This window comes from Zootoca vivipara, chromosome 2 (assembly GCF_963506605.1).
Source record: "Zootoca vivipara chromosome 2, rZooViv1.1, whole genome shotgun sequence".
NCBI classification, from domain to species: domain Eukaryota; kingdom Metazoa; phylum Chordata; class Lepidosauria; order Squamata; family Lacertidae; genus Zootoca; species Zootoca vivipara.
In genome coordinates this window covers 1,874,195-1,897,304 of record NC_083277.1, presented here as the reverse complement: position 1 = coordinate 1,897,304, position 23,110 = coordinate 1,874,195, and the positions used below count along the sequence as shown (strand labels likewise).

The window sequence follows — 23,110 nt, the reverse complement described above, 5'->3', positions numbered from 1 at the left end:
AATCCGCCTCCGAGCCGAGGCAGCGTCATCGGTCGCCAGGCAGGGAACTCCTGGAAAGAGCATTACTAAGGTCTCTCTCTGCTCTCGGTAGATCTGCAAGTTCCTCTTTGCCTTTTCAGCTTCTTCTGATGTCTCCATAGTTGCGTCGCATGTGAATAAATCCCCCCTCAGCTATAAAGCTTCACAAGAACTGTCAGTTCCATCCAAAAGTTTTCTCTGGCAGGCTTTTTAAACTGCTAAACTTTCGTTCCTTCATGTATCCGGAAAGAGTAAGGAAGTTTCGTGCGTGTCATCACAGGCTCAAAAGGGCCATGTCCCCCCAGGGGAAACCAGACCAGAGAGCCCCCGCTCCTTCGATTTCAAGGGGGGAATAACTTTCTACTGAGGGAGAGGGGTTCTGCACCCCTTCGCCCACCAGCCTGCATCCCGAGGAGACCTGGCAGCCCCCCAATAAGTAGACCCCTCCCCCAAATAAAAGCCCCCTCTAGCCCCTAGCTCCCCTTTGCAAGAAACATCCCTGGGCTGGTTCTAGTGTCTGAGGAGCCCCTGCACGAAGACACAGGGGGGAGACAGAGAGGAGCCCCCGCAGCCCATTGCCTGGAGGAGAACCCTCCCCTCTGGGGCAGATCCAGTCTCCACCCCACCCCCAAATAATTAGCTGCCCCTTTTCCTGCTGCTGTTTACGCTCCGTCTCCGGCTGAGGCTCCTGCCTGCGGATGGTTTACCTGGAGACAGGCTGGTCATCGCCAGGGCGCTTTTTCATTGGCTGAGCTGGCAGGGACTTTCCTGCTCAGCCAAAGTCAACTTCTGGCCGCCCCCGCCCCACAGCCACTTGTAGGAGGACGAGCATCCAGGAGGAAGGGGCAAGGGACACTTTGGCTGAATCGCCCCTTTTGGTGGTCGTCCCTCGAAGCGCCTCGCCCGCCTCAGCCCGGGAAGAGCTGCAGAGATGGACCCCAGAGGAGGAAGAGGAGGAAGAGCCCTTTGCTGCCTTTGGGCGACCCTCCTCCTCGCCCCGCCAAGGGCCGGAGCCCTGAAAGGTCAGGGGGCTCAAGAGGGAGGGGGAGATGCCTGGGGAGGGGTCCCGGGAGGTTTGGGGGACCGATGGGGGGAAAGATTGCGCCCCTGGGCGTTTCTTGTGGGGAAAGCTGGAGGGGTCTCTTTGGCTACAGGGAGGAGAAGCCCCCTCCCCCTGACAGGTGCACAGGCTGCACCTGTCAGGGGGAGGGATTGGGGGGGGAAGGAAAGTGGATGTTTCCCCACCTCCAACGAAAAGGTGTGTGAAATGGGAGGGTGACGGGCTAGGAGGATTTGCTCCTTCAAGTAAGGTGGTTTAGTTTAAAAAGTGAGAGGAGTAAACGGGGTGAAAACAGCAGCATCCCCACCCCCCCACCCTAGCTTAACAGATCGGAGTCTGCGCCCCTATAGCCTTTCCTGTTAGAAGGAGGGAAAGGAAAATAAAACAAAAATTATTATTCCTCTTTGTGGGCTCGGCTGCCACAGAGACCTGTTTGGTCTGGAAGCCCCCAGTGTTCGCCTCCAAAAGGCACCAGCCCCCCGCCCCCCCATCCCAGTGCCCCCGAATACAGAGCGGTCTCTCTCCTGGCACAAAAGGGGCCAGAAACTCTGGCGGACCCTAAAAACCTCAGGGCAGCAGAACTTGCTTTCTTCGGCTGCCCCTATCCCCACTTGCCTGACAAAGGCACTTACTCCCGAGAAGACGCGATTTAGTTTGATTGAGTGAACTCCACAAGGAAGTCGCTGCAGGAAAGGAAAGAGGCGCGTGGCCAATGGCTCCGTCTGTGTGTCCGACAGTTTTATCTCTTTTAAAAAGATGCCCAAAGCTTTAATAATTCGTGGCAGCCATGAGGCAACTCAAGGGGGGACTGTGGGTGATCCACGCTTGAGAGAGGAAATCCCTTTTTTTGTATTACTGGTTTCACTTTGAGGCAAGGAGCAAAGCAGAGAGCTTACTCCCATGTTATATTCACAACAAATTTGCAAGCTGAGCTAGGGGACATGGGGACATGGATTGGTCTCTTGGAAGAATTATTCCTACTTTCGCCCCAAACACAAATGCCCCCCAGGATCACCTTTTGGGGCTGTTATGGCTGTGAAATGAGGGGATTCTAACATTGACATATGTGTGTGTTTGGGGGCAGATCAAGCCCCTCCTCCTTAGAGAGCCTTCCTGGTGGTGGCCCCATTCCTAGCAATGGGGCAGGTTCTCCCTCATCCTCCTGCAGGGTCCTACTGCCTCCCCCTCTCTCTCCCATCCCTGCAGTGGAGGACACCCTGGTGGAGCTGGACTTCTTCCAGGAGAGCTTCCCTTCAGAGAAGAAGTCCGGGGAGTTCCTGCTGGAGTTTGACAACGAGGAGATCCTGCACGTGGACTGGGAGAAGAAGCAGAACGTCTGGAGGCTGCCGGACTTCCAGCGCTTCACCAGCTTCGAGGTGCAGGGCGCCCTGGCCAACATCGCCGTCATGAAGAACAACATGGAGGTGCTCATGAAGCGAAGCAACCGCACCCGTGCCCTGAACGGTAGGACACGCCAGGGGGGCAGGGAAGAGAGCTGGGGGGCAAGCAGGGGGTGGTCTCTTGGCTTCTGACACGGAAGCCCCTTCAGGACCCCTTTCTGCCTACCCAGATGGAACTCTGCTGGAGGGAGCCAGCCCCTGGGTGACTGAGACAGGCTAAAAGGGAAGGAAAACCTGATGGAAGGGGCAGCATTGCACTTTGTACATGCTCAGAGGCATTCCCAAACTGAACACCCGGTGCAAAAATACCCACAGCAGTTAATGTAGGGCACATGGTGTGGGAGATTTTGCAGTCAAATCTCACAATGCATATTCTTGCTAGTTAGCATGTGAAGGGGTCCAGTCCACAGAGCTGTACTGGTGATAGAGGGACTCAGACCATTGAAATGTAATTGGTAGAGAGGAATTTGGGTGATGTTATCCCCCACCCCACGCCTGGGGAGGAAGAATAAAGTAGTATTTTCTTCTCTCTCTCCCTTTGACCAATGATGGAAGCAGAGAGGCCCCCACTTGCTCCAAATTCAGGCACATGCCTGAAGTTGTTTTTTGCTGTGAAATCAAATATTTTGTCTATGTTGTTTTAATGCTGTTGATGCTGAGGATGAATGCTTGACTGTGAGCAAATATATGTTTTAAACTTCCTTTTCAGCCTGTAGCCCCTTTCTTTGATAATATGGGGACACAAAGGGAGAGATCAGCCTAACAGCTAATTGCTATGCTTTCCATTTATAGACTGCTGAAGATGGGTTTTAATCCCATTTCTTTCTCCATCTCCTTCCTCAGTTGCTCCTTCGGCCACTGTGTACCCGGAAAATGCTGTGGAACTGGGGGACCCCAACGTCCTCATCTGCTTTGTGGACAGGTTCTCCCCCCCAGTGCTGAACATCACCTGGCTGAAGAACAACGAGGAGGTCTCCGAGGGCGTGGAGGAGACAGACTTCTACCCCAGCGTGGACAACACTTTCCGCAAGTTCTCCTACCTCCCCTTCGTCCCTGAGCAGGGAGACATCTACGTCTGCCAAGTGGAGCACTGGGGCATCCCAGAGGGAAAGATGGAGAAGATCTGGTGTAAGCACCGGGCAGGATTGGGGCTTTTCTCTGGGACTTGAACCCAGATTCATGGCTTATAAGAAACACGTTCTCACTAAACGACTAAACAACAGTGTATTAAGGGCTGTGGGGTGGGTGTCAGGACTCCCTCCTTAGCCCTGTCCTCTCTTTCTTTCTCTATCCCAGTTTCCAAGGCGCCCTCTCCCATCCCAGAGACAATGGAGAACGTGCTGTGTGCCCTGGGCTTGGCCTTTGGCATCCTGGGCATCATCGCTGGCACCATCCTTTTCTTCAAGGCTATGAGGATGAACAATCGCAGGGGCCTCATGTGAGTCGAACCCGTTTCACTTCATGGGCTCAGGGAAAATGTAAGGGATGCAAGCATACGGGGAGGTGTGGGGCTTTGCCACAGCAAAGGGGTGGGGTGGGCCTCATCCTGCCCAGATGGTGCTCAGCCTCAGTACTCCCAACTCATAAGCTCCCTTTCTCCTTCCTTTTCAGATAATGGAGGATTCCTTTTGTGACAGCCTCTTCCTTACACCCTCTCAGCTCAGCTCTTTTGCCAAGAGTCTCTTCTGCTATAAATCAGCTGAAAGGAATTGCAACCTCATTGTGCAGCTTATTCTTAGAAGCTTTTTAGATAATATGTTTAACTTTCAAGAACAATTTTGTTAGCCAAAGATTCTTAGGCAGACTTACATTACTTTTCTCCCTTTTATGTTTCCCTCCTAAGAAAGCAATTGTTCTCAGACTGTTTAAGTAAATAAGAAAAGTATACAGTTTACTGACATTAAATGTCTTGCCGTGGTTCAATAGTTTAAGTTCCCTCTCTACAGGTTCTGAAATTCCCTGGTGCCTTTCCTTCTGACTGTCTAGTAATCGTGGATTTCATAGAATCATAGAATTGTAGAATTGGAAGGGACCCCAAGGGTCATCTAGTCCAGGCATAGACAAAGTCGGCCCTCCAGATGTTTTTGGCCTACAACTCCCATCATCTCTAGCTAACAGGACCAGCGGTCAGGGATGGTGGGAATTGTAGTCCCAAAACATCTGGTGGGCCGAGCCCAACCCCCTGCATCTCTGACAAAGGAGCATCCAACCTCTGCTTGTGGATTGGCTGCAGGTCCTCCCACAAACTCCGTGATTAAGTCAGGGTAGTTTTTTGTGGGGGCTTTTCCTGCTTTGCCTTGCCTTGCATCTGCATGGCTCAAGGAGACTCCCTTCCAGCAGAGTGTCAGGCATACTAATTCATATCTCCACCCCACTTACCAAAAACCATTCACCTCCCTCTCCATTTTTTGAGAGAGCTTTATGCAATTCTGTGCATTGCAATGCAGGAATACCCCCCCCCCATGTGTTTCATTAATCCCAAAGGATTCATCCATCTTTTGGGGGAAGTTTAGTTGTGAAGAGACCCCAAACATCTTTCTTGTACACATAAAGCAGGGTTGTATCTGCCAGCGTGGAAGAAAATATCCCTCCTTCTTCTGAAAAACTTTCCCAATGGCTTCTGTGCAGCCCAATTGCTGCTTTTCATACGAGCTCACATATTTCCAAAAGCAACGAATAAATCTTACAGTTTGTTGATTTGTTTCTAGTACTGTTTTCTCCACCTATAAGTTCTGGATATATTTATTATTTCAAAGCGAAAAGGTGAACCGTTGAGGAAATGGGTAGCATTTCAATCTGAGCGGTTACATTGACCACTTGTCTATTTAGGGCCAAATTCTGGGAGATAATAGAAGACCAGGGGAGGGAGCCGGAGCAGAGGGACCCTTATCAGTCTGATAACCCAGCTCTTCTGATCCTCAGGGCCTGCTGTGGGTTGTGTGAAGCACCAAACTATTATCCCACAGGACCCATGGATCCCCACTCTGTGGGAACGTAGGAGAAAAACAGAACAGCCTCACCAGAGCAAAGCACTTGCTCTTTCTGAGACTGGAGTGATTGATGGGGGGAAGAGGAAGAATGTACAGAGACCCCCTGCATGTCTTCTGCCAGGGAGAACAATCTGTAGCTTAAATGCAAAACTGCAAATGGCAGACTCTTAATGTTCCAACAAAAATGTTTGCAAGCTGTGAGCTTGTGACAGCCTCTGCATTTTGACTCTTGCTTCAAAGCGGAAGGAGACGCTCTAGTTCTCACACTCAGTTTCCCCCCCCCCCTAAAAAAGGGCGTTTGAAGCTTTACATGCAAGCTCAGGTGGACTTGAATGAGCAGTAGGAATTCTCTGCAACTCTATGGTTATGAAAAGGGGCTGAACAGGTTACAATCTGAAAGTGAACAAACAGGCTCCTCCTCCCTCTTCTCGGAGTGAACTAACAGGCTCCTCCTTCCTCTTCTCGGAGTTTCCATCATGCTCCCTTACAGCCCCCCCCCCCGCCCCCTTTTCCCAGGAAGTACCCTCCTTGTTTGAGAGAACAGCACCCCCATTGGCACTCCCCCCTCCCCAATTCCTGCCCAATCCACTCTGAGTCCAGCATCACTAGCAAGGCTGGTCTGTGCTGGTCTCTGTCCTTAATGTCCTAGGTGTAAGTGCACTCTGCATGTGCTCAGAGGAGCGATCAAGCCAGGAATAAGCCGCACGCTACAAGGCTCTGATTCCAAGCCAGCTTCTGATAAGGAGAAGAAAGTAGAAATCAGGTTCCTGAAATAAAAATAAAAAAGGGACCCTCTTGAATCAGTATTCCATCCCCTGCAACATTTCTGTGATGAAACTAGGGACATTCTGGGATCAAATTAGAAACCAGGAAGGCTGCTGCAACTCAGGGACTGTCCCTGGAAAATAGGGACACTTGGAGGGTCTGCTAGCCCGAGAGAACAGCTCCCTCTCTCATCTCACCCCGCCCTGGAGGCTGAGCCCTGGGTCAAGTGGTGCTTTCTGGGTCAGTTGCCACCCCTATCCCACCCCATATCCTGAGGAGTCCACCATTTACATTTGGAACTGAATTCCCACTCGGCTCGGTTCCTGTCAGGAGGGATGGGGGAGAGTCCTGAACTGACAGAAAGGATTGTTCCACTGTAGCCGCAGCATCATGTTTTTACTGCCCTCTCGCCAATGGGAAGGAGAAGCAAAATAAACTCCCCACAAGCAGGAAACTGGGGCAACGGTTTGGCCTGCAGCCTTTCACCCTGCTGTGCTAGATTTCTCCTTGCAAGCAGTGCCAATATAATTTGGGTGGACATAGAGCTCCTGCCTGAGGCTGAGGAGGAGACCTATTGGTGGAAGAAACAGACCAAGAGGAGGGGGGCAAAGGGAGTCCCTGGACAGGAGGGGCAGGATCCAGGCAGTCTGCTCCCTGGTGAGAGAAGCAGGACTTCTCCCTCCCCCACCTCTCCTTCCTTCTGCCCCCTTGTTTCTGGCATCAGAGGAGACGCTGCAGAACGGTGTTTGGGGGGCGGGGGAGTTTCGCTTCCCCATGCATGGAGGCCTGGAGCACAGCTCAGCATTCAGGGAAATGAAAGAGGGAAGCTGGCCACGATCCAGGAGACTGAGGACAACAGGGAGCACAGCAAAACCTTCTCAAGAGAAGAAGTTTTCAGCCCCCCCCCCTACAGCACAACCCCCCCCCACAGCCCAGCAGCAATGCCTTAAGAAGAACTGCAATTTCAGAGAAGGACCCCCTTGGGAATGGCTGAGCTGAATGGAATGGGGCTGGGCAAGCCCCATAGCATCCTCTGCTAGAGGAATAGGGGCTGCTTGGCTCAAGGTGGGGGAAGATTTCATTGGAGACGCCCCCTCACCCCTAAGCAAGGTCTTGCTGGTTGTCACTCCTGACAGTAGAGAAGAGAAACAGATCAGCCCCCCCCCCCTGCATCCCTAGAGCAAAGTCATCTCTTCCTAAGGCAGGAGGGATGAGGAAGAGGAGAGAACATGCAGAGACCCCTCCAAGTCCAGAGCGGATCCTCAAGGCTATGGGGCACAATGTTACGAGCCTCCATCCATAGTTCTTCAGGCACTCTGTCCACCAAATCTAAATCCTTCAACCTGTTCCTCACTTCCACTGTGTATTATTCATAAGGGATTTGATTTAGATTGTGTCTTTCTGGCCAAGTGGTTTGTCTGTCTTTCTTCAGTTTAAGCTGGAATTTTGCTATAAGAAGCTGATGATCTATTTGTTAGGGACTTGTTAATTACCGCTTATCAGTTTACCAGGCGTGCTATGGTCCATGGGGTCACGAGGAGTCGGACACGACTAAACAACAACAGTTTACCAGGAATGTGTTAGGGCAGGCGTCCATGGGCGTACCCAGGATCAAAACTAGGGGGGGGGGCAAGGGGAGGGGCCAAGGCACGGAAGGGGAGGGGCCACAAAGTGGGCGGGAACGGCGAACTCGCGCTCCGCCGGGCTGTGCCCCTCCCTAGAAGCAGGGCTGGTGGGCGGAGGCGGAGCCCAGCCCAGCGGAGCGCGAGTTCGGCGTTCCCGCCCACCGCGCCGCGCTCCCTGGTTCCCCGCCGCGCTTGGCCTTGCCTGAGGGCGCGCCGGGGAGCTGGAGGGAGGGTGCGGCGCGGCGCGGCGGGAATGGCGAACTCGCGCTCCGCCGGGCTGTGCTCCGCCTCTGCCCACCAGCCCTGCTTCTAGAGTAGGGCAGCTGCCCTAACTTGCCCCATGGTGGGTACGCCCTTGCAGGCGTCGGCAATGTTTTCCGGCCGTGGGCCAGATCATCGCTCTGGACTTGCACAGAAGCGATTTCCAGCATCTGGGCATGCCCAAACACTGTTTTCTTTATTGTTCTGTATTACTGAGCTGTAACCTTGCTTGAGTTGATACTTTTGTTAGAATATATAAAATTGAATGGATTATTGGATTATATATAAAATTGAATGGATTATTGTCCTCCGGGGCCGGCCCAGTTTTCTCTGTACTTTTATTCAATTGAATAAAACAAAGTATATTGGATCTCCTGTCTGCTTGTTGTTGTTGTTGTTTAGTCGTTTAGTCGTGTCCGACTCTTCGTGACCCCATGGACCATAGCACGCCAGGCACTCCTGTCTTGCACTGCCTCCCGCAGTTTGGTCAAACTCATGTTCGTAGCTTCGAGAACACTGTCCAACCATCTTGTCCTCTGTCGTCCCCTTCTCCTAGTGCCCTCAATCTTTCCCAACATCAGGGTCTTTTCCAAGGATTCTTCTCTTCTCATGAGGTGGCCAAAGTATTGGAGCCTCAGCTTCACGATCTGTCCTTCCAGGGAGCACTCAGGGCTGATTTCCTTAAGAATGGATAGGTTTGATCTTCTAGCAGTCCATGGGACTCTCAAGAGTCTCCTCCAGCACCATAATTCAAAAGCATCAATTCTTCGGCGATCAGCCTTCTTTATGGTCCAGCTCTCACTTCCATACATCACTACTGGGAAAACCATAGCTTTAACTATACGGACCTTTGTCGGCAAGGTGATGTCTCTGCTTTTTAAGATGCTGTCTAGGTTTGTCATTGCTTTTCTCCCAAGAAGCAGGCGTCTTTTAATTTCGTGACTGCTGTCACCATCTGCAGTGATCAAGGAGCCCAAGAAAGTAAAATCTCTCACTGCCTCCATTTCTTCCCCTTCTATTTGCCAGGAGGTGATGGGACCAGTGGCCATGATCTTGGTTTTTTTGATGTTGAGCTTCAGACCATATTTTGCGCTCTCCTCTTTCACAATAATTAAAAGGTTCTTTAATTCCTCCTCGCTTTCTGCCATCAAGGTTGTGTCATCTGCATATCTGAGGTTGTTGATATTTCTTCCGGCAATCTTAATTCCGGCTTGGGATTCATCTAGTCCAGCCTTTCGCATGATGAATTCTGCATATAAGTTAAATAAGCAGGGAGACAATATACAGCTAAATCCTATATTACAATATTTTGTATTTCATTTCCATTCATGAGTCAAAACCAGTTTAAAAATCAATTTGGCTGTAGCATTGCGTTCTTATATTGACTGAAAAGAGTCTCCATTCTCCTTTCTGTATTTTCGTCTTTCTGCCCCAAAGAGCAAGAGCCAAAGGCAGCTCAGTCACGTCTGCTTCGCACAGGCGGGGAGGGAACCATAGCTCTATGGGCACACGAAGTGTTTCCAGGCTGGAGGGAGGAGAGGCGGGACGTTTGGGGCAGGGGAGGAGGGGTGACAGTGGACAACGCCCCCCTTTATATTGCAGAAAAGGAAATCGGAGTGATATCAGCAAGGGAGGCGGAGAGCAAGAGAAGGCAGAGGTAAAGAGGCCAAGGGGGGGGGGAAGAGAAGTGGGGGAGGGAAAGGGGCAGAGACTCCTGTCCCGCTGGGACCCCTCGACAAGGCCCCAGATCCATGCAACTCTACTGCAAAAATGGGGACCCAACACCTGCAGGGTCTGCCTTGCACCATCTCCTTGACAGCACCAAACTCCCGTTTCTCTTTCCTGGGGGGCCGAGAGATGCTCAGCTGCCCTGCCCCCCCCCTGGACGCCTTGGCGGGAAGGGAAATGGGGTGCCTGCGAAGGGGGTCCCCACAAGGGTCCCCATTTCCAGGCATGACTGGGGTTGAGCCAAGCCCCCCCCCCCCATCCGCTGCCTCTCGCGACACGTCGCCCCCTTTTCCCCTGGCAGGAATCCTGCGGGCGATCAGGGCGCCGCGCACGCAGATGGCGAAGTCGGGAGAGAAGGAGCCGATGTAAGGGTTAAGGGAAGCGAGAGAGCCTGGATGCCTAGAGAGGCTGCCTGGAAAGAGACCCCTCCTCCCTCCCTCTCTCCGCCCTCCCCCCCCTTCAGGTGGTCCCTCAGGATACAGAGACTGGGCGCAGGGTGAGTTGGGCCAATGAGAGAGACAGGGGGCAGAGGAAGTTGGGGGGCTGAGGGAGGAACCACTGGGCACCACAGTTCAAGAAGGATACTGACAAGCTGGAACGTGTCCAGAAGAGGGCAACCAAAATGGTCAAAGGCCTGGAAACAATGCCTTATGAGGAACGGCTTAGGGAGCTGGGTATGTTTAGCCTGGAGAAGAGAAGGTTCAGGGGTGATATGATAGCCATGTTCAAATATATAAAAGGATGTTGTATAGAGGAGGGAGAAAGGTTGTTTTCTGCTGCTCCAGAGAAACGGACACGGAGCAATGGATTCAAGCTACAAGAAAGAATATTTCACCTCAACATTAGGAAGAACTTCCTGACAGTAAGAGCTGTTCGGCAGTGGAATTTGCTGCCAAGGAGTGTGGTGGAGTCTCCTCCTTTGGAGGTCTTTAAGCAGAGGCTTGACAGGCATATGTCAATAATGCTTTGATGGTGTTTCCTGCTTGGCAGGGGGTTGGACTGGATGGCCCTTGTGGTCTCTAGGATTCTATGAAGGGAAGGATCATCCCTGGGGGAGGGAAGCCCAGTTTGCCAGATTTACAGGCTGCGAATGAGAACTGGTGGGTGGGATTATTGTTTACAGCAACCCTGCAATTTTCTCCGTCTATAACTTTTCATGAACTGATATTGCCTTAGTTACAAGTTCCAAAATAACTATGCAAAATCTATGCAAGAGACTCCACTCTGCAAAGTTTAATACTGGCATGCGTTTTCTAGGTCCAGAGTCCTTAACCTCAGGCTTAATCACACAAAAATTGAAGCCATAATAGGTCTGTGGTGCTCAATGTTTAGGTATATTAAATATTTGGATTTAATTAGAACTTGTTGTGTGTTATAATGTGGATATGTTATAAGACAGTCTCAATGTGTCTTAGAAAGGGAGTTATGCAAAGGCTTTTATGTGTTTGATTAGTGTTTCTGTGTAAATACTGTGCGTCAGGTAATCAAGAAGGTATATCAGAAATGAGCATGGAAAGTGTTAATTAGCATGTGTAAATGTCTTACGTGTGTACCAGTTCTTTAATCCTACTCAAACAAAGAGTGTTGATGAACACAGGGAAACTCCTTTGTTAGGTGACACCTGTGGGGGGATTAATGATTAATACTTCAAAGCATCAAAAGAAGTAAATGGTGCAGGATGATTTGGGAATGTGTGCAGTTGATTGGACTATCAGGAAGATGTTGAAGATCACAGAGGAAGGAAAAAATGAAATACAGATATTAAGCATTTTCAGAAGAGGGGGAAGAAGGGGAAAGTGTGTCCACCAGATAAGACTCCCATCATCCCTGGCCTTGGGCCATCTTTGCTTCGGCTTTGTGTCCAACCACATCTGGAGGGCCAGAGAGGCCTCCTCTCAGCATAGAAGTTTCCTATCCAAGGTGTCCACATTCAGCAGTGTAGCAACCCCTGCCAGCGCAAGGGAAAGAGCTTTTTAAAGGAAATTGTCCACCACCCCCCCCAAGGTTGCTTGCTTAGGAACATACCGTGAGTCCGCCAACCTGCAGCGCCAGAGCTTCCCCTCTCCTTGCCCTGCCTTCCTTCCCCCCCTTCAAATAATATTTATTCATTTTCAAACATGGGCGTACCCAGGATCAAAACTAGGGGGGGCAAGGGGAGGGGCCAAGGCACGGAAGGGGAGGGGCCACAAAGTGGGCGGGAACGGCGAACTCGCGCTCCGCCGGGCTGTGCCCCTCCCTAGAAGCAGGGCTGGTGGGCGGAGGCGGAGCCCAGCCCAGCGGAGCGCGAGTTCAGCGTTCCCGCCCGCCGCGCCGCACTCTCTGGTTCCCCGCCACGCTTGGCCTTGCCAGAGGGCGCGACGGGGAGCTGGAGGGAGGGCGCAGCGCGGCGGGCGGGAACGGCGAACTCGCGCTCCGCCGGGCTGTGCCCCTCCCTAGCAGCAGGGCTGGTGGGCGGAGGCGGAGCCCAGCCCAGCGGAGCGCGAGTTCGGCGTTCCCGCCCACCGCGCCGCGCTCCCTGGTTCCCCGCCGCGCTTGGCCTTGCCTGAGGGCGCGCCGGGGAGCTGGAGGGAGGGTGCGGCGCGGCGCGGCGGGAATGGCGAACTCGCGCTCCGCCGGGCTGTGCTCCGCCTCTGCCCACCAGCCCTGCTTCTAGAGTAGGGCAGCTGCCCTAACTTGCCCCATGGTGGGTACGCCCTTGTTTTCAAACATTACAAAATAGAAAAATTCACAAAAACAAAAAGACAAAAAAAACATAAAGAAAACATAAAAGAAAAACATCAATTCTAACATTTTATTTGACATTGTAGACTTCCTCGATTCCCCTCTCACTGAGTCCATTTTTTATTTTATTCCAAATATATTTATTGATTTTATAAAAGAATAAAAAACAAAAACATACAAAACACAGAAATACAAAAAAATCCACAGGGGGAAAAAATACAAAAAGTAAAACATAATGATTCTTACATTTTACTTAACATTGTTGACTTCCTCGATTTCCCCTTCACTGGGTCCATTTTAAACTCCCAATTAAGCAATTTTCATTTTATATCTTAAATCATTGTATCACATCTTATCCTCACCTCACAATTTTTCTATTCTAAAAACATCATCTATCCTTCACCCATAATTAATCAATTAATCCAAATATTATTTTTCCCTTTCTTCTATCTAATATTTCTCTCCTTAGCCTATAAATTTTTTTACCAAGAACTTATCATGAAATTAACTATTAATTCTTTTATCCTAACAATTAAATATTCAAAAACAAATTTTGACCATGGCTTGCCCCCCTTTCCCTGGACTCAGGGTCTCCTAGATGCGTCAGCGAGTTCCATAAGTCGTTCTAGTTTCGGACCATCTAAAACAATCAGTATAAAAATTTATTATTTCCCCTCACCCCACTCCCACCCTGTCCTATCCTACCCACCATTCTTCCTCAATCCTTCCCTGCTGCCTCCCCAGTTCTTTAAATACTGTAGTACAAAACCATCCACCTCCTAGTCCTATCTAAATTTTTACTCTCATTAACTTCTGGCTCCAGCAGGGATCCTGCCCTCCCACTCTCACTGGGAGGACATCACTCCATGCTGGTTCTTCTTTGGAGACTTCTTGAGTTAAACATATGTTCTGTTTCCCCCCCCCCCCCTCACTGGGGGTACAATATTCCAAGTATCTTCTTCATCTTTTTGTGTTCATATACCAGGGGCGTAGCCAGGATCAAAAGTAGGGGGGGCAAGCCATGGTCAGTCAGGGGCGGGGCCAAGGCACGGGAGGGGCCATGAAGTGGGAACGTGGGCGGGGCTACAGGGCCAGTGGGCCCGACGATATCGTGGCGGCGGCAGCGGTAGCGGCCACCTTGTGCTTTTGGGGCTGGCAGCGGCGGTGGCTACCCTGCTTGGCTGGAGAGGAAGGGCGGGTCGGGCAGGCGAGAGGGGGTGGCAGGGTGGGCGAGGCAAGGCACGGCCGCAGTCATGACGGCTCCGAGGCGTTGCTGCATATCAGCATAATATTTCAACCATGTCGTGGGTACAAGCCCCACCTTAGGAAAAAATTCCTGCATTGCAGGGGGTTGGACTAGATGACCCTTGTGGTCCCTTCCGACTACAATTCTATTATTCTATTGATATATTACCATAGCATATGCATCATTCTGCTTTCTTGAATTGTCCTACTCCTAGGCATAGCAGCCAACTCCTAGAGGCCTAGGTGCCTCTCCCCCCCAAAAAAAATTTTTACTGGTAAATACTGTATTTGAAAGAGTCATCCCCCCCATGTTGATGGGCTTTCTATGTGGGGCTCATCCGCCCCCCCCCCCAGTATTTTATTAAGGATGGAAGAGGGAGGGAAGGAAGGAAGAAATAGAGAGAGGGATAACTCACATTTGTGGGTGCCTCTGGGTGACGCTGTGATGCTTGAACTCTGCAGCAAGAGGAAGGAGCCTTGTAAGCAGCTTTCTCTCTGCTTGATTTACAGCAGGCTCGTCCAACAGGTAGATTGTGATCTACCAGTAGATCACTGGATGTCTGTGGTAGATCACTGCTAGATCACTGGCACCCCTAAAAAAAGCTCACCCACAATTTTCCTCCTCCCTAAAAAAAGCTGAACTATGACCTGAAGCCCTAAACAAAAATGGGCCTCCCTCCCTCCTAAAAGCTCAACAAGTTTGACCTAAACCCCAAAAAACAGGGCTTCCCTTCCTTAAAAAACCTCAACAGCTTTTACCTGAACCCCCCAAAAGGGGGTAGATCACTCCCAGATTTTAACTCTGTGAGTAGATCAGAGTCTCTTGGGAGGTGGCCACCCCTGATTTACAGTATACAGATGCAGGAGGAGGGGCAAACTGGAACACCACTGCTTTTTATAAACATCACTGTGTCTATCAAAGCTACACCCCCCTTTTCTTATTCACTTCCTTTTGGCACCATTCTGTGAGTCCCTGTGCCGCGCGGTTTAGCACGGCACCCTCATTAAATCGCCAATAGAACTCAATAGAACTCTTAATGTGATCCCTGAATGCTCATTAACAACTCCCACTGAAGAACAATAGGGTAAAGTGGTGAGCTATCAAATCTTTCCTGAAGACAATCTGCTCCATTGTCTTAACTGCTTAACTACCGGTAGCCACTTTGCTTTATTTATTTGATGTGTTTTTGTTACAGCTGTGTTCCCGCCCGCCCCCCCCCCCCCAGCAAGCGGAGACCAAGCTGCTCTCGCTAAAGCAAAGCCCTTTCCACTTCAGTTTTTGGAGGGGGAAAGTGCTGTTTATGGTCTGTAAAATACATTAATTTTTTGCTTCTGGGAGGGGCAGCTGCCCCCCTGCCTATGCCCATGTCATATACACTGTTCAAGACTGTTAGTTGTTCCTCTTGCTTGGCTTCCTCCTCTGCTGGGGTTGCTCCATTTTGACTATCTGTCCCATTCTGGTTCCTTTCACGCTGTTCACACAGCTGTTTATTATATTGCCTTAGTTCATCTCTGAATTCCAAAAGCGCTCCCAAAAGATCCTCCTGGGAACCCATGTCATAAGATATTGTTGTGGTTGCTGACATCCTGTTTATCTTAAGTTTCATGGGAACAGAGTAGAGCAGGTGATGGTGAGATTCTTCTTTCCATTAACATCAAAAATCAAATTTATATCCGATCTGGTTATACTTCCTTTTTAGTTCTTCATAATTGCTTAATAATCTTGTGTCAATTTATGAAAAGAGCATTATCAAACTTCATAACCCAGCCTGTAATTTGCACTCTCTAAACACATTCCTTTCTATTGTGATGTCATAATGACGGCTCACCGATCTCTTCAGGGACCCAACTCCAGCTTCCAGGGAGACTTTCCCCAGTCCAGAATAAAAAATCTATACAGGGAATTTTACTGAGTTCAACCCTTCTCCCCTTTGCCTTGCCTTAGGGGGAAGGTTTTAAATCCAATTTTTGGTAATTGAAGGCTTCCTGTCAACTTCCTGGCTTTGGGCAAATTAACTGCATCTCAGTTCGCTCAATGGGGGAGATCGACTTCCATTTTTAGATCTCCTCCTGTGGCCAATTCTTTCCAATTATTATTATTATTTTAAGATCCTTTTTCTTTACTCACGGTGTCCGATGTTTCCAAATCCTTTAATTTGGAATAATCCACTGCTCCACAGGCTGCCAGCACGGAGCTACGCGCTGCCAGGGTAGCACTTTAACTCAAGGCACCACGTCTCTACTCCGCTCGCTCTCGGCTCCCGTAATAGGGCTTACCGGGGAGCAGAGGAGACAGAAAAAGGTGCAGCTGAGTCCTGCCCTGCCTTCCTCCACTGCTGCCCACACTTAAGGAATGTCTGGATGAAATCCCAAAAATGTCTGGCTCCTATTCCAAAGAGGTCCAGTTGATATTCTAGAAAAAAGTGTGGTTAAAATATACAGCCAGGAAATATGAAACTGATTTGAAGATTGGTTTCTTCTTTACACTTTATTATTATTATTATCATTATCATTATCATTATCATTATCATTATTACACTCAGGTGGACACACCACTGGTTTCATCTTCTTTCTTTTCTATCCCACAATCAGTGTTATTCACCTTTAATATTCACCTTTTTCAGGGTCACACATATTTTTATCTTGTGATGTTCAGATGAAGAGCAATATACAAATTTAATCAATAATTAAATAATTAAATATAGAGGACAGGAGAGAATGTACGAGAAGTTAAAATAAGAGAAGATGCTAATTACTGTGTGTAATATTCATTTGTTCTCTTCCTAGAAAACAAATAAGATTTCCTCCACACACACCCGGCCTCCAAAACAGGCAATGGAGAAGGCAGTCAGAATTCTGGTGGGCCATGTCCAATGGGAATAACGAAGAAACCATTTAAATTCATGGAGCTTGGAAAGGGAGAGGAGGAGCAATTTGAAAGCATGGAGTGTGGGAACAGCTTCACAGACAGTGGAACACTTATAAAACATCAAGGGACTCACACAGAAGAGAAACCATTTAAATGCATGGAGTGTGGAAAAAGCTTTGGTTGGCGTTCAAACCTTCGAATACACAAACACACTCACACAGGGGAGAAACCATATAAATGTATTGAGTGTGGAAAGAGCTTCAGTCAGATTGGACACCTTAGAAACCATGAACGGACTCACACAGGGGAAAAACCATATAAATGCATGGACTGTGAAAAGAGCTTCACTGACAGTGGATCATTTAGAAAACATCAACAAACTCACAATGCCGAGAAACCATTTAAATGCATGGATTGTGGGAAGAGCTTCAGTCAGAGTGGACAACTTACAATCCATCAACGTATTCACACAGGGGAGAAGCCCTTTAAATGTATGGAGTGTGGAGCAAGCTTCACTTATAGAAGAACATTTAGAAGACATCAACAGACTCATACAGGGGAGAAGCCGTTTAAATGTATGGAATGTGGAAAGAGCTTCACTGATAATCGAATACTTAGAAGTCATCAACGGATTCACACAGGGGAGAAGCCCTTTAAATGTATGGAGTGTGGAGGGAGCTTCAGTTACAGTGCAACACTTAGAATCCATCAACGGACTCACACAGGGGAGAAACCATTTAATTGCATGGAGTGTGGAAAGAGCTTCACTTATAGTGGAACACTTAGAATCCATCAACGGACTCACACAGGGGAGAAACCATTTAATTGCATGGAGTGTGGAAAGAGCTTCATTGATAGTGGAAGACTAAGAAAACACCAACAGACTCACACAGGGGAAAAACCATATCAATGTATGGCATGTGGAAAGAGCTTCACTTATAGTGGAACACTTAGAATCCATCAACGGACTCACACAGGGGAGAAACCATTTAATTGCATGGAGTGTGGAAAAAGCTTCGCTGATAGTGGAACACTAAGAAAACATCAACAAACTCACACGGGGGAGAAGCCATATGAATGTATGGAGTGTGGAAAGAGATTCAGTAGAAGTGGAAGCCTTAATTTTCATCATCAAACTCACACAGGGGAAAAACCATATAAATGTATGGAGTGTGGAAAGAGCTTCACTTACAGTGGAGACCTTAGAATCCATCAACGGACTCACACAGGGGAGAAACCATTTAAATGCATGGAATGTGGAAAGAGCTTCAGTCACAGTAGACTACTGAATTCACATAATCAAGCTCACAGAGAGACCATTTAAATGTATGGAGTTTTGAAAGAGTTTCTTTCAGAGTGGAACCTTTTAATTCACACACGGGAAACTTAGAAGACATAAACAGACTCACCTGGGGAGAAGCATATAAATGTATGGAGTGTGGAAAGACCTTACTGCTAGTGGAACACTTAAAAGCTATCAACGGACTCACGCAGGGTAGAAGTCATTTCAATGCCTGGAATGTGGAAAGAGCTATTGGAGTGGAAAACTTAGCAAACACCAGCAAACTCACAAAAGGAAAACCACTTACTTATATGGTCTGCACATAAAGCTTTAGTCCTGATGTTCTTACGAATCATCAATGGACTCACAAGGAGGAGAAGCTTTAAGAGTTGAAACAAACAACAAACTGAAAAAGCAGAAATGGGTTGATTGAAAGCAGTGCAGGAAGTGCTTCTATTACATTATATATAAAATTTCATTTACAGATTGCTGTATATTTCAGATTTTCTACACCTTACCTTTTCCGCACTCTTCTCCAACAAGTATTCAACGGCTCTTCTTCATTCAGATCCTACCTGCGTTTATACATGTTTACTAATATTCTTTAAATATTCAACAGAAGGTTTCCACTCCTCCTTAAAGTCTGCCTCTCTTGATCTTCTTTTTCCATAGTTAAATATGCCAATTCGTGATATTCCAGCACTTTTTGCTGCAGCTCTTCTTTACTACCGGTAGGTATCTTGATTTTGCCATTTTTGTGCATAAAGTACTCTCACTGCTGTCGTTCATCTGTCTTCTTGGAACATCTAACCCTGTTATCCCTAAAAGAAATGCTTCATGGTTTCTGCAGTACCGTCACCTTAAGTAATTTCCCCCCTCGTTATAATTCATCTCCCAAAAGCACCTAACCGCTTTACATGTCCAGCACATATGGGGGAAAGTACCTTCTATTTTTTTACATTTCCAAGATATATACTGTATATGTCACCACTTTACTTAGTGCCAGATACTATGTATAAACCATTTTCATAAAATTTTATTTCAAAGCCTAACACAATGTGAAATTTACATTTGATTTGCTCAGTTTTTCCCATGCTTCCATCTCTAGACCAATGGATTATAGATCATTTGTCTATCATTTGCCATTCTAAGAGCATCTTTGAAATGATTTTTTCTCTGTTCTCTAGTAACTCTTTTTCAAACTGAGAACTTTGCTTAATAAACCCACACTTCTTATTTTGTTTTAAGACTTCAGTCAGTTGATAGTATTGCAACCAATCGGTCTCCTGATCTTAATATCCTCTGACTTCTTTAACATGACACCCTCTTCTGTGAAGGCCGATAGTTCCCTATAGGTCACCCATCTCTTTTCCATGTTCAGCTTCTTTTATGAGATTGCTTCTATGGACGAAAGCCACAACGATGTTTTCCTGTCCAACTAATCTTTATACATTTCCAAAACTCTAAATAAGTTTTTCCTAATTACGTACCTAAAAATAGACCTTAGCTTTACATGCATCAACATGCATGCCAGCCAAATTTATTACCATATGCTTCTACAGTGGAACCTCGGTTCTCCAGGCTAGACATATCTAAATAATAACTGTTCAGAGGGACCAACTTGCCAAAGACTTGCCTCATGTTGTAGTATTTGGTTTCCCTCGTGTTATTTTGTTACAGTTTTCTTTATTATTAAAGCTGAGTTTACATTTACATAAACCACTTACTATTCTCAAAGAAAAAGGAACTCTGCTGCAGAAAAGTGTGAAAGGTCCTAAACTTGGGTGGGCGAAGGGATATTCCCAGTTTGCCAGGAGGCTCACCGGGACCCTGCAAAGAGGTGCTGAGGTGAGCTTTGCTTCCCCACACAGCCAACACTGCTCAGCATTCAGGGAAATGGAAGAAGGAAACTGGCCATGTTCCAGGAGAAAGCAAAGCCAAACCTACTCTTCAGCTTCCATTCCGTGCCACCACCCCCCCACCCCCCACAGTGGCTTAACCAGAACCACCATTTTAAGGACCGACGGCCTTGGGAATGGCGGAGCTGAGTGGAAGTGGGTGGGGAAGCCCCACAAGCCCCCCTACTATAGGAATAGTAGCACTGATCCCATACTCAAAGCTGATGGCCGTTTCTGAGAACAGGAAGGAATTCCACCCACCCTTTCGCATGCAGCTGGGCTCACTTGCCAGAGTCTCCACAGGCAACTGGGTGCAGCCCACTTGCTCCCTGCTTGTGGCTCAGGGTGGCCTGCACTGTAGAGGGCTCCTCAGGTGTGGGGAACTTTTGCAGCGGGAGGGGTGTGTGACATGACCTGTTTCTCCCTGTCCACCTCAGGAGGCTGTGGAAGTCTACCTGTCGCCCAGTCTCGGGAGGTGCCTCGTAGCTCCCCCACCTATCAGCACCTAGGAAAAAAGAGCGCCCTTTTTGCTCCAGGTGAAGTGCTGCTATATTTGGTGTTGAAAGGGTGGGGAGTGGCAAGAGAGATCTTTGTGCCCAAGGTCTCTGCCACCTCCTCACCCCCAGGGGTTTAGCCTGTGTCTGGACTGCACCACTTCAGCCTGCAAGGAAGACCCTGTTGTGGCCTTGTATGTCTATGGCAAGGCAACACTCAATAACACTTCCCACCAACCAACATTGCATCATTCCACCACTGCCCACAAGAGGGCGAACTTTCCTCTACACATGGTAAAGGTAAAGGGACCCCTGACCATTAGGTCCAGTCCTGACCAACTCTTGGGTTGTGGCGCTCGAGTATTCATAAGTAAAGGTTTTTAATAGAGGGTGAATTAAATGGGTGGAGGTGGGTTGGGTTGTTGGAAGAGAGGCAGAAAGAAGAGCTAAGCTAAAGGTAAAGGACCCCTGGATGGTTAAGTCCAGTCCAAGGCGACTATGGGGTTGCGGCGCCCATCTCACTTTCAGGCTGAGGGAGCTGGCATTTGTCCACAGACAGCTTTCTGGGTCATGTGGCCAGCAGGACTAAACCGCTTCTAGCGCAACATGACACCTTGACAGAAACCAGTGTTTCAGAAAGCAGAGCGCTGCACCAGAGGGTTGTGGCGCTCACCTCGCTTTATTGGCTGAGGGAGCCGGCGCATAGCTTCCAGGTCGTGTGGCCAGCATGACTAAGCCGAATCCTAGACTTGTAGAGTTGGAAGGGACCACAAGGGTCATCTATTGCGCATAAGGAAAGCGGAATAATATCGAGCCAGGGAGGCAGAGGACCAGAGAGGACCAAGAGGTAAGGAGGGAGAGTGGGAAAATAGAGGGGGATAAGAGGGGGAAGAAAAGGGCAAAGAGACCCTCCTACACCCCCCCCCCAAAAGAAAGCGCCCTCCCTGGTGCCCATCGACAGGGGCCCGGATCCATGCGATCCAGGTGGGAAGTGGGGACCCAACACCTGCAGGGTTTGCCTTAAACCTAAAATATGTTCTGGAACTTTCCAAAACTTTCAGTTAGTTCTGGAAAGAATGGACACTCACTTGCCCCAACAAGGCGAACAGATGGAGGTATAGATCCAAGAACATTTTCCTACCTGAGCACTCCTTCAGCTGACCGCAAGCACCAAGCCTTGTCACTCATTCTCTGACAGGCCAATATCACAGTCTCTAAAAAAGCCTCAGGCCTGGATCTCCCAAAATGGTCAATATGAACCTCCTGAGGCCCAACAGACTGTGCAGATGATTTAAAAACATATAGAAGCTGAATGAGGAAAAATATGGCCTGGGGGTGGAGGATTAGTATTCAGAGGATAGTAGCAAGAAATTGGAAAAGCGAAATCATCCCTTCAAAGATTGAGTTGCAAGCCAAAATGATAGAATACTTACAATTAGCAAAGAGAATGGGAACAGTGAGAGGAAATTCAACTCAAGAAGTCAATAAGGAATGGATAATTATTAAGGAATATCTCAAATGGTACTGCGATAACAAAAGCTTCCTGAATATAAAATAAAAAAATCCTTTCAGTAGCACCTTAGAAGTGTGCATGCACATGAAAGCTCATACCTATGACAAACCTAGTTGGTCTCTAAGGTGCTACTGGAAGGATTTTTTAATTTTGTTTTGACTGCGTCGGACCAACACAGCTACCTACCTGTAACTTCCTGAATATGTAATATCTAAAGCTATCTGGAAAAGGGTATATAAACTCTGAGCACTGTTGTACGAGGTCCAGACTTTGAGAGATTATTCCTCTGGGCCTGTTGCTGTCAGCAATAAACTTGCTTTCAATTTCTCCAACTTCTGAGTCTCTGATTCTTGAGAAGCCATTGAACTAAGGTTCCCGGGTGCCACGCTACACTATGAGCACCCTCATATCCGGGTCAGGGTAAAACGCGGATCCAGATGATTTTAAACGGATCCTCATGAATTCATATGATTTTTTCATTCAAATAAAAAAACAACACCATGATATTGTAGAGTATGTCTTAGTCTGTAGGCAGCACCAAAAAAATCACGCATCCACTGTTTCGTGCGGCCACAATGACACAAAAACGTGGTTAAAAACCACGGATCCTCATGGATCCTCATGATTTCTGCATTGGGCCACCGCGAACTCACTGTCAAATCATATATCATGCCCAGGGGCACAGCCTGCACCACAAAAATCAAGGATCCACAGCTTCCTGGCGACACCGTGGCCCATAAACGTGGTTTTGAAGCACGGATCCTCACGAATCTTCACCTTTTTGCATGGCCCCCCCCCAAATTCACCCTCAAATCACATATCATGGCCAGGGGTACAGCCTGCACCACAAAAATCAAGGATCCACAGCTTCCTGGCGACACCGTGGCCCAAAAACGTGGTTTTGAAGCACAGATCCTCACGAATCTTCACCTTTTTGCATGGCCCCCCCCCCAAATTCACCCTCAAATCACATATCATGGCCAGGGGTACAGCCTGCACCACAAAAATCAAGGATCCACAGCTTCCTGGCGACACCGTGGCCCAAAAACGTGGTTTTGAAGCACGGATCCTCACGAATCTTCACCTTTTTGCATGGGCCCCCCCCCAAATTCACCCTCAAATCACATATCATGGCCAGGGGTACAGCCTGCACCACAAAAATTAAGGTTCCACAGCTTCCTGGCGACACCGTGGCTCAAAAACGTGGTTTTGAAGCACGGATCCTCACGGATACTAACCTT

At 48.4% G+C, this 23,110-nt stretch overlaps 2 protein-coding genes across 3 annotated transcripts; both read left to right on the top strand.

Moving 5' to 3' along the window:
* Positions 1-815: 815 nt before the first annotated feature.
* LOC118078627 (HLA class II histocompatibility antigen, DR alpha chain) lies at positions 816-4,403 on the top strand. Its single transcript, XM_035102548.2, has 5 exons — positions 816-1,040; positions 2,285-2,542; positions 3,322-3,606; positions 3,775-3,916; positions 4,090-4,403. The coding sequence occupies exons 1-5, from the start codon at positions 950-952 to the stop codon at positions 4,091-4,093; spliced, it is 780 nt and encodes a 259-aa protein (XP_034958439.2). The 5' UTR covers positions 816-949; the 3' UTR covers positions 4,094-4,403.
* A 5,298-nt stretch (positions 4,404-9,701) lies between these two features.
* On the top strand, positions 9,702-22,549 carry LOC132591145 (zinc finger protein 135-like). 2 transcript variants are annotated; one of them, XM_060268765.1, is made up of 2 exons: positions 9,702-9,776; positions 16,601-22,548. In XM_060268765.1, the coding sequence occupies exon 2, from the start codon at positions 16,687-16,689 to the stop codon at positions 18,004-18,006; it is 1,320 nt and encodes a 439-aa protein (XP_060124748.1). In that variant the 5' UTR covers positions 9,702-9,776; positions 16,601-16,686; the 3' UTR covers positions 18,007-22,548. The 2 variants fall into 2 exon arrangements, with proteins under 2 accessions (XP_060124748.1, XP_060124749.1); XM_060268766.1 differs by lacking the exon at positions 9,702-9,776 and adding an exon at positions 9,796-10,343 and having other exon boundaries at positions 16,601-22,549.
* Positions 22,550-23,110: the final 561 nt, after the last annotated feature.